The following is a 12258-nucleotide window of genomic DNA, read 5'->3' as shown; positions in this document are numbered from 1 at the left end:
TGTTTTAATGTAAGGGTCACGCATGTTCTCTTTCTGAGGCATGACACCAATAGGATGTTACTTTTTATTTATGCTATTTTTGGAACCCTATAATCATCTCAACAACTCCCCCAAACATCCTAGATTTTGCTGTCTGCTTCTGTCTACATCCAGCAGCCTCCGTATTTTATTACATTCATCGTGCTTGGAACAGAGTTACTACGGTTCAGTCCTCGCTGGCACATGCAGGATTATGGCACCAACCAGGGCACAGGCAGGATTTTGGAAAACTTCTGCATGTAATTGAGTCCATTAAATATAGCAGTACTGGGCTGGGTGAGGCCGGTCATCCTAGCACTTTGAGAGGCCAAGGCGGGGGGACTACTAGAGGCCAAGAGTTCAAGACCAACCTGGCCAACACAGAGAGACCCCATCTCTAACATAAATACATAAATATAAAATAGTGTATATAAATAAATAAATAAATAAATAAATAAATTTAGGCTGGGCGCAGTGGCTCACACCTATAATCTCAGTACTTTGGGAGGCTGAGGCAGGAGTATCACCTGAGGTCAGGAGTTCGAGACCAGCCTGGCCAACATGGCAAAACCCCGTCTCTACTAAAAATACAAAAAAATTAGCTGGGCATGGTGGCAGGCATCTGTAGTCCCGGCAACTCAGGAGGCTGAGGCAGGAGAATCACTTGAAATTGGCCAGCAGAGGTTGCAGTGAGCCGAGATCATGCCACTGCACTCCAGCCTGGGCGACAAGCGAGACTCTGTCTCAATAAAAAAAATAAAAATAAAAAACATCTAGATCTCTTTCTGGCAGTACTGACTTATTCGCTAACAGGACATCACTTCCAGCATATGGTCTACCGTGTGCCTATGGCTTTATAAACTCAAGTGCAAAGTCCTCAGAGACCGTGAGGACCCAGATCGCCTCTGCACCCAACAGCCCAGCTCCCTAACTCCACTGTCAGGCCTCTCATTTGTTCCTGTCTTTTATGGGTCAGTTAAGAGCTTCCTAAACAATCCTAAAAACCCTCAGGACAGCTCCATTGAGAAACCATGTGGCTTGCCCGCACCTTCCCTTGGTGAGGCCCCCCCACTCCTCTGCTTCCCCTTCCTACTTCTTAACTGGACATGGATGCACTTTTCTTTAAACACACACACACACTTTACCATGATTTTTCCTCTGGTCAAGCCAGAAATTTTACCCTTTGTACAATAAAACATATTCAACACGTTTTTTAAATGAAAGTGCTGTGTGGGGCTGTTTTAAAAGCCCACCTTTCCCCCTCAACGGTGAAGTGTTCTGTAAACAGAAGCCCAGATCCCCTCGGCAGCGGGCACTGCCCGGGGTGTGACCGCCCTCTCGGCCTGCACAGGAGAGCGATTCATACCAGCAGAACCGGAAAAATCACAGCTGAAAGCAACCAGGGAAGAGGCAATGGCCAAGAGAGCAACGTAAAGGAGTTGGATTTTCTACTAGGTGAGTCACAGGAAACACTCCGGCCGCAGCCCGAGGCTCCAGGAGGCCCTGCTCGCCCATCAGGAATGTAGGTCAAACTCCCAGGGGGAAGGGTGAGAGCCCAGGCACCCAGGGCAAAAGCTCAAGTTCCTAGGAGAGCAGGGAGGCTGGCCAGAAAGCAAGGCCTCCACTCGGCCTCCGGCACCAGCCCCAGCCCACCCTCCGACTAAGCATCAATTTCCACAGACCGCGGTGAAGCAGAACCGCAGCATGCTGGCCCAGATCTCTCCTCTGTTCTGGACTGGGCCGTCCCACGCATTTCTATCGGGGTTCGCGGGATGACAAGTGGGGTTTACGTATAAAGGGACAGATGGCTCACCCAGTTCAGTCGACACGGGGGACCCGGTGGCAATCTCACCGATCTTGGCCACTCCATCGTAGTAGGCTTTTCCTGCCAGGATCATAGCTAGACACGAAAGGTGACACACAAAATCGTCACTTAGACAAGGAAAGGAGGAAGCGACATAAGTTTTCTCCCAAACACCCCTCGGTCCCTTCTGGCCACAAGGTTTGGGCCGTGGCAGGTGTGGCTCTCAGGAGGTAAGGCCTGTGTTGAGAGCTGCACTGGGGTGGAGGCCCCCCAGCCAAGGGACAGTCACATGAGATCCTTGTCTCTGCCCAGCCCCGGGGAACCTTCAGCAGCAGGGGCTGAAGGTCCAGAGAAGGCTCTGCTTGCTCCTGATGCCAGTTTCAGAGTGGATGTGTTCCTAACGTTGAACTAGGGCTTTGGCTGGGCATGGTGGCTCACACCTGTAATCTCAGCACTTTGGGAGGCTGAGGCGGGAGGATTGCTTGAGCTCAAGAGTTTGAGACCAGCCTGGGCAACATGGTAAAACCCCGCCTTTACAAAAAAAAAAAAATACATAAATTAGCCAGGCATGGTGGAGTGTGTCTGCAGTCCCAGCTACTTGGGAGGCTGAGGTGAGAGGATCGCTTGAGCCCAGGAGGTGGAGGTTGCAAGTGAGCTGAGATCATGACACTGCATTCTAGTCTGGGTGACAGAGCCAGATATCGTCTCAAAAATAAAAATAAAAAAAGAAACACATCCTCTCCAGCCAGAAATCTTTTCTGAGCTAGTTCTTCTCCAGCACTCCAGGTCTGCAACATGCTTAGTCAGGAGGAGTTGTGTGAGGTAGTCTAGGAGTCTGGTCCTTTGACGGCAGTGCTTCATTTTTCTATTGAAAAAGACATTTTGAGCCACAACCAATCAACCTATTTGTTGCCAGGAGAGAATATATGAAATCTGAAATATATTATCTTTCCAAAAAGCAATACAATTGTCTGAAAAAAACAACTGAATCCTCTACATTTTTTTATTTTTTGGCAAAGACAGGAAAACTTTTATTGCTACAAGGTGGGTTCTAATTATCTTAAAAATAATACTGCCCCCTTCAAACTGATTCTGAAGACTAAATTATAACTACGTGACCTCCTGGGGCAAATTACTTACCCTTTCTGAAACAAAGGTTGCTCGTCCTTAAGATGCCCTAAGAATGTGAGCGATGGACAAACAAATGGAAGCTACTAATACACTTTTTTCACTTTACAATCTAGGTTTGAAGGTACTGAAGGTGTATGATACAGACCCAGACTGGTCACTGTAATTTTGGAGAAAAGCATTTATTTGGAATTTTACTGTAAGATTGGTTTCAGACACAGAAATCAGTTTCTATTGGAGCTTTGGAGACCACATGGTTTTGGAGCTAAAGGAGCCCTTGGAAATCCCAGAGGCTATACCAGCTGCAATGCCCCAATGTATAATGGGCAATTGTTTTAACAAGGTGGATTTTATTTTACTTATTTTTTTTAGAGGCAGAGTCTTGTTCTTTCACCCAGGTTGGAGTGCGGTGGCACAATCATGGCTCACTGCAGCCTTGACCTCCTGGGCTCAAAGGATCCTTCTGCCTCAGCCTCCCGAGTAGCTGGGACTACAGGGACGTGCCACCATTCCTGGCTAATTACAAAAAAAAAAAAAAAAAAAATGAAGGGGCTGGGTGCAATGCTTATACCTGTACTCCTAGCATTTTGAGAGGTTGAGGTAGGAGGATCACTTGAGCCCAAGAGTTCAAGACCAGCCTGGGCAACATAAGGAGACCCCCATCTCTATTAAAAACAAATAAAAAAAACTAGCCAGGCATGGTGGTGGTGGCACATGCCTATAGTCCCAGCTACTCAGGAGGCTGAGGTGGGAGAATCGCTTGAGCCCAGAAGGTCAAGATTGCAGAGAACCACAACTGTACCACTATACTCCAGCCTGCTGCCCAGGCTGGTCTTGAACTCCTGGGCTCAAACCATCCTCTTGCCTGAGCCTCCCAAAGTGCTTGGATTATAGTTGTTAGCCACAGAATTAATTCATGTGAAGGTCCAGCTGAAGGTATGAAAAGTCAAGACAGTAGTATTTTTTTTTTCTGGCAAATTAATCTACTTGAGGATTTACTGTAGAGTTAAAAATTTATGGCTGGACGCTGTGGCTCACGCCTGTGATCCCAGTACTTTGGGAGGCTGAGGCGGAAGGACCACGAGGTCAAGAGATTGAGACCATCCTAGCCAACATGGTGAAACTCCGTCTCCACTAAAAATACAAAAATTAGCTGGGCATGGTGGTGCATGCCTGTAGTCCCAGCTACTCGGGAGGGTGAGGCAGGAGAATCGCTTGAACTCAGGAGGCAGAGGTTACAGTGAGCTGAAATGGCACCACTGCACTCCAGCCTGGTGACAGCGTGAGACTCAGTCTCAAAAAAATATATAAATATATATTTTCTATAAATACATATATAATATATAAATATATAACTTATATATATATTTATGTATATATATAAGTTATGGTTTTTACTATATATGTATCCAACTTCAGGAAATGCAATACTCTAGCTACTGTGCCATTGTAAGACTCAGAATAACCTTAAAGTGTAAATGTAAAAAGAACAATAGCAATTAGCATTTACAGATATACTTAATCTAGCCAATGATGTTGAGACATAGTTCGTAATGTCATCAGCCCGTCGTTGCTCTAAGGGCAGCGGGGTGGAGATATTCTGGGACATACCCAAGGTCAATGTTGAGTCAGCGGGAAGGCACACAGCTCTGGCTGGGCACTTCACTTCCTCAGCTCTAAATGATGGTGCTTTCTGACTCTTTGGTCTTGGCTAGCACTAAGAAAGAAGTGACTCCACCTAAAAACAAGGTGTGTAGCCAGGAAACTGTCAAGTTGTAAGATGTAACATCTTAGTATGAAGATTTTAAGTTGTAAAGCACTGATAATCTGAAAAGCAAATTAGTGGTGGAATCGCATGCAGGATTACACAATATTTCAACAGAATGTTTGGTTTGTATCCACACATGAAATCACAATTTTTCATTAACTGTTGACTTACATTGAAAACCATGTAACCTTCTTGGTCTTGTAAAATATCTTTGCTATGATAAGGCAACTTGAAAATTATAAAATTTAGCCAGAAGAGGTAACTAATACTTTCATAATTTTGCCTCCCTTTTGTGAGCACGTTATTTTCTACTACTTATTGTTTTAAGGAAAGAGGCATATTCTTTTGTTGTTGTTGTTTTAAGAGTCAGGGTCTCACTCTGTTGCCCACACTGGAGTGCAGTGGTGTGATCACAGCTCACTGCAGCCTCAACCTCCTGGACTCAAGCAGCCCTCCCACCTCAGCCTCCTGAGTAGCTGGGACTACAGGTGCATGCCACCACACCTAGCTAATTTATTTTTTCTAGAAACAGGGTCTCACTATGTTGCCCAGGCTGGTCTTGATCTCCTGGGCTCAAGCGATCCTCCCACCTCAGTCTACCAAAGTGCTGGAATGACAGGCATGAGCCACAATACCTAGTGTAGTTCTATTTTAGTGGTTAGCCAACTACTTCCTCAGTCTAATCTATGCACATCTACCTGATATTTTTTCCTTAAAATACGGTTTCATTGGGTGAACATTCTGCTTAAAGCCTTTGGTGGCCTCCCACTGCCCGTGAGGTAAGGTCACACACCTCAGAGCCCATGGTAGATTTTTACAGTAATGGCCTTCCAGGAATCACACCTCCCAGAATTCCCAGCATATGTGGTCCCCTACCGAGTGGTGTGGCCATGGGACCCGCTTTGACCCACAGGTTATCAGCAAGCATGACTCCCACAGGGGCTTGAGAGGTGCTGGCACTGGGGTTTATACGCTTAGGACACCACTGCTATGGAGTGAGGGCCGCGTCTGGCCTCCTTGAAGAGGAAAGACCCCATTGCGGGGGTGCATCCAGCCCACGGCCCCGCACGGGCCACAGATGACTGCAGGTACAGGAGTGAGTCCCGAGGGTCTGGAGAACTGCCCTGCCTTTACAGGAGAAATAAGCAGCTGTTGCTGTCTGAAGCCACCACGTTTGGGGGCAGCGAGGTACGCAGTGTGGCACAGCATAACAAGCTCTGATGTGCGCATTCAAGTGCACAGTGATCTAACCCTATCCCGCCCACTCCCCAACAGTGTGCCACCCATGCCAGTGTGGACCCCAGGTCCTGGCTTACTTGCTTTTTTTTTTTTTTTTTGAGACAGAGTCTTGCTCTGTTGCCAGGCTGGAATGCAGTGGTGCGATCTCTACTTACTGCAACCTCCACCTCCCGGGTTCAAGCGATTTTCCTGCTTCAGCCTCCCAAGTAGCTGGGATTACAGGCGCCTGCCACCACACATGGCTAATTTTTGTATCTTTAGCAGAGATAGGGCTTCACCACGTTGGCCAGGCTGGTCTCGATCTCTTTTTTTTTTTTTTTTTTTGTTGAGACGGAGTCTCGCTCTGTTGCCCAGGCTGGAGTGCAGTGGCGCCATCTCCACTCACTGCAAGTTCCGCCTCCCAGGTTCAAGCAATTCTCCTGCCTCAGCCTCCCGTATAGCTGGGACTACAGGTGCCCGTCACCGCGCCCGGCTAATGTTTGTATTTCTTTAGTAGAGACGGGGTTTCACCGTGTTAGCCAGGATGGTCTCGATCTCCTGACCTCGTGATCCGCCCGTCTTGGCCTCCCAAAGTGCTGGGATTACAGGCGTGAGCCACCGCGCCCGGCCTGGTCTCGATCTCTTGACCTTGAGATCCGCCCGCTTCAGTCTCCCAGTGTGCCGGGATTACAGGTGAGAGCCATCGAGCCCGGCTGACTTGCTATCTTTTATGCGTGCGGCAGTGTCTGCCTGCTGAAACCTAACATCTGGCAGCTAGCTCAGCTCCTGCAGGGCCTCCGTCCTGTTCCAGTCCACACCAACCCACACCACTCAAATTCTTTGACACTGGTCTGTACAATGCTACTAGCCATTCACCTGCAGACCTGGATTCCTTTTTTTAATTTTTATTTTTTTGAGACAGGGTCTTGCTCTGCCTCCTGGGCTGGAGTGCAGAGGTACAATCACAGCTCACTGAGCCTCGAACTTCTGGACTCAAACAATCCTCCCACCCCAGCCTCCTGATAGGTAGGACCACAGGCGCATGCCACCATGCCCAACTAACTTTTTTTTTTGAGACAGGTTTTTTTTTTGAAGTCGAGTCTCACTCTGTTGCCCAGGCTGGAGTGCAGTGGCACAATCTTGGCTCATTGCAACCTCTGCCTCCCAGGTTCAAGTGATTCTCCTGCCTCAGCCTCCCAAGTAGTTGGGACCACAAGCACGTGCCACTATGCCTGGCTAAATTTTGTATTTTTAGTGGAGACAGGGATTTACCATGTTGGATAGGCTGGTTTCCAACTTCTGACCTCAGGTGATCTGCCCACCTCAGCTTCCCAAATTGCTGAGATTACAGGCGTGAGTCACTGTGCCCGGCTCGAGCTAATTTTTAATTTTTTTAGTAGTGATGGGGTCTCGAATTCCTGGGCTGAAGCTATCCTCCTGCCTCAGACTCCCAAAGTGCTGGAATTACAGGCACGAGCCACCACGCCCAGACTGCCTTGTGTTCTAACATAACTGTAGACTGCACACCTAGCAGCCTCAACTATTTCCAAATTCTCACCAAGGTCTTTACACATTTACCTACATTTCTCAATGGCTTCAGCAGAGGCACGACCAGATGGCCTGTAGAAATTCTGGAAATACTTTCTGAAGCACAGAATACTCCCCAGGAGGTGCTAAAGTGGCGAGAGCCCTTTGGGGAGAAGCCTTGTTAGCAGGAAGCTAAGCTGTAGGCAGCTCACTGGCTCACCTTGTAAAACTCTGCAGCTCATGCTAGAAAGAAAGAAAAAAAAAAGAGGCAGCTCATGCTAGAAAGAAAAAAACAAAAACAAACAAAAAAAATCCTGCAGGTCACAGTGATTTCCTTCACAAGGACATCTAAAGCAATGACTCTGTGGCCTTGTGACTAAGCAATCTTCGAGGGAGAGTCAGAAGTGCATGGCTCTGGCTCTCTGGAGGACGGGGGCACCTGCAGAAGTCACGGGGACTGCTGGAGGGCAAGGGAGCAAAATCCCAGACCTGCTGCACTTCCTGTCGCTGAAATCCCCGAAAGCACAGCGAGGCAGAAGAGAGTGAATGAGCAGTTTACTTTTCCAGCGACTACACACAACGACGTTCCTCCTCACCCAGAGCCCACAGTCTAGCCAGCTCATGCCCCTTCCTGGGGCAGGTTCATGCTGAGCGTGTATGAGGCCACAGGTTTATTTTCAAAATATCAACAGGGAGCAACCAAAGGTGTGGTATGACAAAAAATATACCTAAGAGGCTGGGCGTGGTGGCTCACGTCTGTAATTCTAGCACTTTGGGAGGTTGAGGAGGGTGGATTACCTGAGGTCAGGAGTTCGAGACCAGCCTGGCAAACATGGTGAAACCCCGTCTCTACTAAAAATACGAAAATTAGCCAGGTATGGTGGTGCACACCTGTAATCCCAGCTACTTGGGAGGCTGAGGCAGAAGAATCGCTTGAGCCCAGGAGGCAGAGGTTGCAGTGAGCCGAGATTGCTCCACTGCACTCCAGCCTGAGTGACAGAGCAAGAATGAAAAAAGAAAGAAAGAAGAGATAAGAAAAAGATGTAAAACTTGATCTGAAGCTGCCTTCAAATCTAACTGTCAGAAACTACATTTCTACTTATGTTACTTGGTGACGTAAGTAGAACCGTCGGAGAGGATGAAACTGGGGTCTGAATGTTTTGGGGTGACACTTGCTACATTTTGGGGGAGAACTGTCTTGACCATGTTAGAATTTGGTGATTGCTAGCATTTTAAGTTTTTAAGGTGATCACTGATGCGTTTTAACAACATTCGCCTCTCAGGAGGAAAATGCATATCAGCTTCCTAAACACAAATCTCTTAAACTAACAACTCTGGTTCACAAAGACAGGCCAACACCAATACTCAAGTTCATTTTAAATGAAGCATAGATTTTGACATGAGAATCTAAGTCCAGCCGTTTAATTTAGATGTTTTTCCATGCAGGCTAAAAAAAACTTTTTTTTTTTTTTTCTTTTTTGAGACAGGCCCTTACTCTGTTGCTCAGGCTGGGGTGCAGCGGCACGATCACAGCTCACTGCAGCCTCAACCTAAGTGATCACTCCGCCACACGCTGCTGAGTAGCTGGGACTACAGGTGTGCGCCACCACGTTCAGCTAATTTCATACAGGCTAAAAATAATGTTTCTCATGTTACTATCAAAAGTGACACATTGGGGGAAAAAAAGATGAAAAACGTGATACGTCTAAAGACAAGAAATTCTTTTATATACATAAAAGGAGAGCAATTTCTGTGCTGTAGGACACTAACTTATAAATGTCTTATGTACACATTTTATATTTGTTCGTTTACTAAGAATTTGGTTTAAAAAGCAGAAAGCATGGTTTTATAGCTAAAAGACATCACTTAGAGTAGCCTCGCTTTCATTCAATCGACCTGTTTCAAATACGCTAACATCATTGTGTACGGTCATTGCAAAGCTGTGTAGATTGCATTCGTTGTAAACAATTTTTGCCACTTAAAAGTATTTAAAAATTCAATACTAAGTATTTGAAACTAATTAAATATTTACTGAGTGGCTTTATATATAATCAATTCAGAAAAAGACTTACCATTTACAGCTTTCTCATAATTTTTCCCCAGGTTTATTAAATTTCGCAGCCCAGGATTGAACTGTTCCATAACATTCTGCCAAACAAAACACACAAATTAATAAACAAACAATAAACCGAATCATCTTCAGATTTTGTTGCTGTGCGGACCAGGATAGCTATGGACGCCTAATAGCACAGTCTACAAAGTGATAAATGCTGATGCAAAAACCATGAAGAACACCTATTCCCTTACCCAGTGGAACAGGGCTCGCAGGAGGCAAGGTGCCCGTAACCCTGACAGTTCTCAGTTTCCCAAGGAGCTGCCTGGAATCTGCTATAATCGGAGTAGGCAGCAGGCATTCATGTCTCTACCATCCCCTGCAGGGACTGTGGGCCTGGCATCCTCTTGGGTTTGAGTGGATTGCTAATGGTTCTCATATTCTAGCGTTAAGGAACGCCAGTGCAGGATCAGCTCTCTGTATTTAATTACAAAGGCAATGTTTACAATAGATTTCAATGAATTTCTATCCATTGAATAGAAACTTCCAGGAATTTTTGTTTTTACTTTGCCTAATTATAGGGGTGTGGGCAGGGAGGGACATGGAAGGGGGCGCTGGTGGCATGTTGTTGACGGCCCCAGGACACAGGCCTGCCTGGAAAGTTCTTTCTGGGTGTCCCCGGCATTTTTCTTTCTTTCTTTTTTTTTTTTTTTTTTTTTTTGAGACGAAGTCTCACTCTGTCACCCAGGCTGGAGTACAGTGGCGCAGTCTCGGCTCAATGCAACCTCCGTCTCCTGGGTTCAAGCAATTCTCTTGCCCCAGCCTCCCGAGCAGCTGGGATTACAGGAGCCCACCACCACACCCAGCTAACTTTTTTTTTTGAGATGGAGTCTCACACTCTTGCCCAGGCTGGAGTACAGTGGCGCCATCTCGGCTCACTGCAAGCTCTGCCTCCCCGGTTCACACCATTCTCCTGCCTCAGCCTCCTAAGTAGCTGGGACTACAGGCGCCCACCACCACGCCCAGCTAAATTTTTGTATTTTTAGTGAAGACGAGGTTTCACCGTGTTAGCCAGGATGGTCTCGATCTCCTGACCTCGTGATCTCCCCGCCTTGGCCTCCCAAAGTGCTCGGATTACAGGCATAAGCCACCGTGCCCGGCCGACACCTGGCTAATTTTTATATTTTTAGTAGAGACAGGGTATTGCCATGTTGGCCAGGCTGGTCTTGAACTCCTGACCTCAGGTTATCTGCCCATCTTGGCCTCCCAAAGTGCGGGGATTACAGGCATGAGCCACCGTGCCCGGCTGACACCTGGCTAATTTTTATATTTTTAGTAGAGACAGGGTTTTGCCATGTTGGCTAGGCTGGTCTCGAACTCCTGACCTCAGGTTATCTGCCCACCTTGGCCTCCCAAAGTGCGGGGATTACAGGCATGAGCCACCACACCCGCCTCCCTGGCATTTTTCCAGTGATTAGTTTATTCACTGAGGGAATGTGGAGTAACTACCATGGGCCAGGCCCTGCACATGCAGCTAAGGATGAGACGGCACAGTTTCCCTCTCACAGATTTCATGGTGCAGGCCATGGCCAGGTTTCATTTTAACACGTGTTCTTCCTGTCTCACTAGAAAGTCATAAAGACAAATGCTAGAATAAGTATAAGACAAATGCTAGAATAAGTATAAGACAAACAACTATTTGGGATGTGGGTCTAAATTTTAAAATACCCTAACTTTGAAGTACAGACAATAAGTCATTCCTATGGTACTCAGACTTCACGACTCACAACATGTGGCGATTGTGTTTGTTCCGTCCAGGAACAATAAGCTTCACGATATTAATCACCCCAAAGAGATCATTCAAGTCTCATCGACCCCTTCCCCAAAAGCATACTCCATTTATATAGATGACCGATACAAAAAAGAATGAACTACTACGCAACATTCAAAGAGGCAGGTGCTTTACACACATACCCTTCAGAATAAATGAATCAAGAGGAGACAGAGAATAGGATGACTCTTGTTTTCAATCAAACAGCGATAACGACACAAAACAACCCATGCCTTGACCTTTCCATAGCCCTGGTCTTACACCCAAGAGCACTTTCAACTACACTCCTATTCTTGTATTTATTGCTACAGTTTTGAATATATATATATATATATATATATTTAATATTCTTGATTTCTTGATTTTGGAGAGTAACTGCAGCTTCCGACGACAGCAGATGAGGTCTCGGGTCTCTATACCTCTCGGTCTTCCTTTCCAGGGGACTTTCTGTGCAATTAGATGGCACTTTCCTGATGACTCTAGTGTTCATTATGACTTTGTACTAAGGCTGACGGTTCCCTTTCTCGGTACAGCCTGGCTGTTTTTCCTGGGATGGATAATTGTTTCTTTCCACCCCGCCACCTTTGCTTAGTTTTCTGTTTATCTACCTTAAACTTGTCCTCATGCCGTATTAGACTTGGCTGAGGCCTATCGGTGTTATTTTTCCAGTGTACAAAACTCTTAGCGAATCGCCCGTTCCGTTTTTCCCTCGACTTCCTCTGAGGACTCTCCACCACCTTGCTCAGTGTGGCCTGACTGTCACGGTTGCCCTAGCATGGCCCTCCTGGTGGCCTGTGGCAGGGCTCTTGTCAGCCAAGTCCACATCTTCCTCTTTCTCCAAAATGGAGATCACGCTCCAAAAATGATCTAAGAACTGATGCATGAGAGGTAAATCTGAGTCCCCATGTGTC

At 46.6% G+C, this 12258-nt stretch overlaps 1 protein-coding gene across 3 annotated transcripts in view; it reads right to left on the bottom strand.

The window, feature by feature from the left end:
- The window catches only part of BAIAP2L1 (BAR/IMD domain containing adaptor protein 2 like 1), a 109733-nt gene that overhangs the window by 62520 nt on the left and 34955 nt on the right, over positions 1 to 12258 (bottom strand). For 2 of the 3 annotated variants that reach the window (XM_037990359.2, XM_037990360.2), the window contains exons 2-3: positions 9536 to 9611; positions 1832 to 1918 (exon numbers count right to left, since the gene is read on the bottom strand). In XM_037990359.2, the coding sequence (XP_037846287.1) occupies positions 1832 to 1918; positions 9536 to 9611 (163 nt within the window). Of the gene's footprint in view, positions 1 to 1831; positions 1919 to 7518; positions 7642 to 9535; positions 9612 to 12258 lie in introns of those variants that run through there. The other variant, XM_037990361.2, reaches the window with a different exon arrangement.

Source organism: Chlorocebus sabaeus, chromosome 28 (genome assembly GCF_047675955.1).
Source record: "Chlorocebus sabaeus isolate Y175 chromosome 28, mChlSab1.0.hap1, whole genome shotgun sequence".
Taxonomy (NCBI): domain Eukaryota; kingdom Metazoa; phylum Chordata; class Mammalia; order Primates; family Cercopithecidae; genus Chlorocebus; species Chlorocebus sabaeus.
The sequence above is the reverse complement of the archived record's forward strand: the minus strand, read 5'-3'. Positions and strand labels throughout refer to the sequence as shown.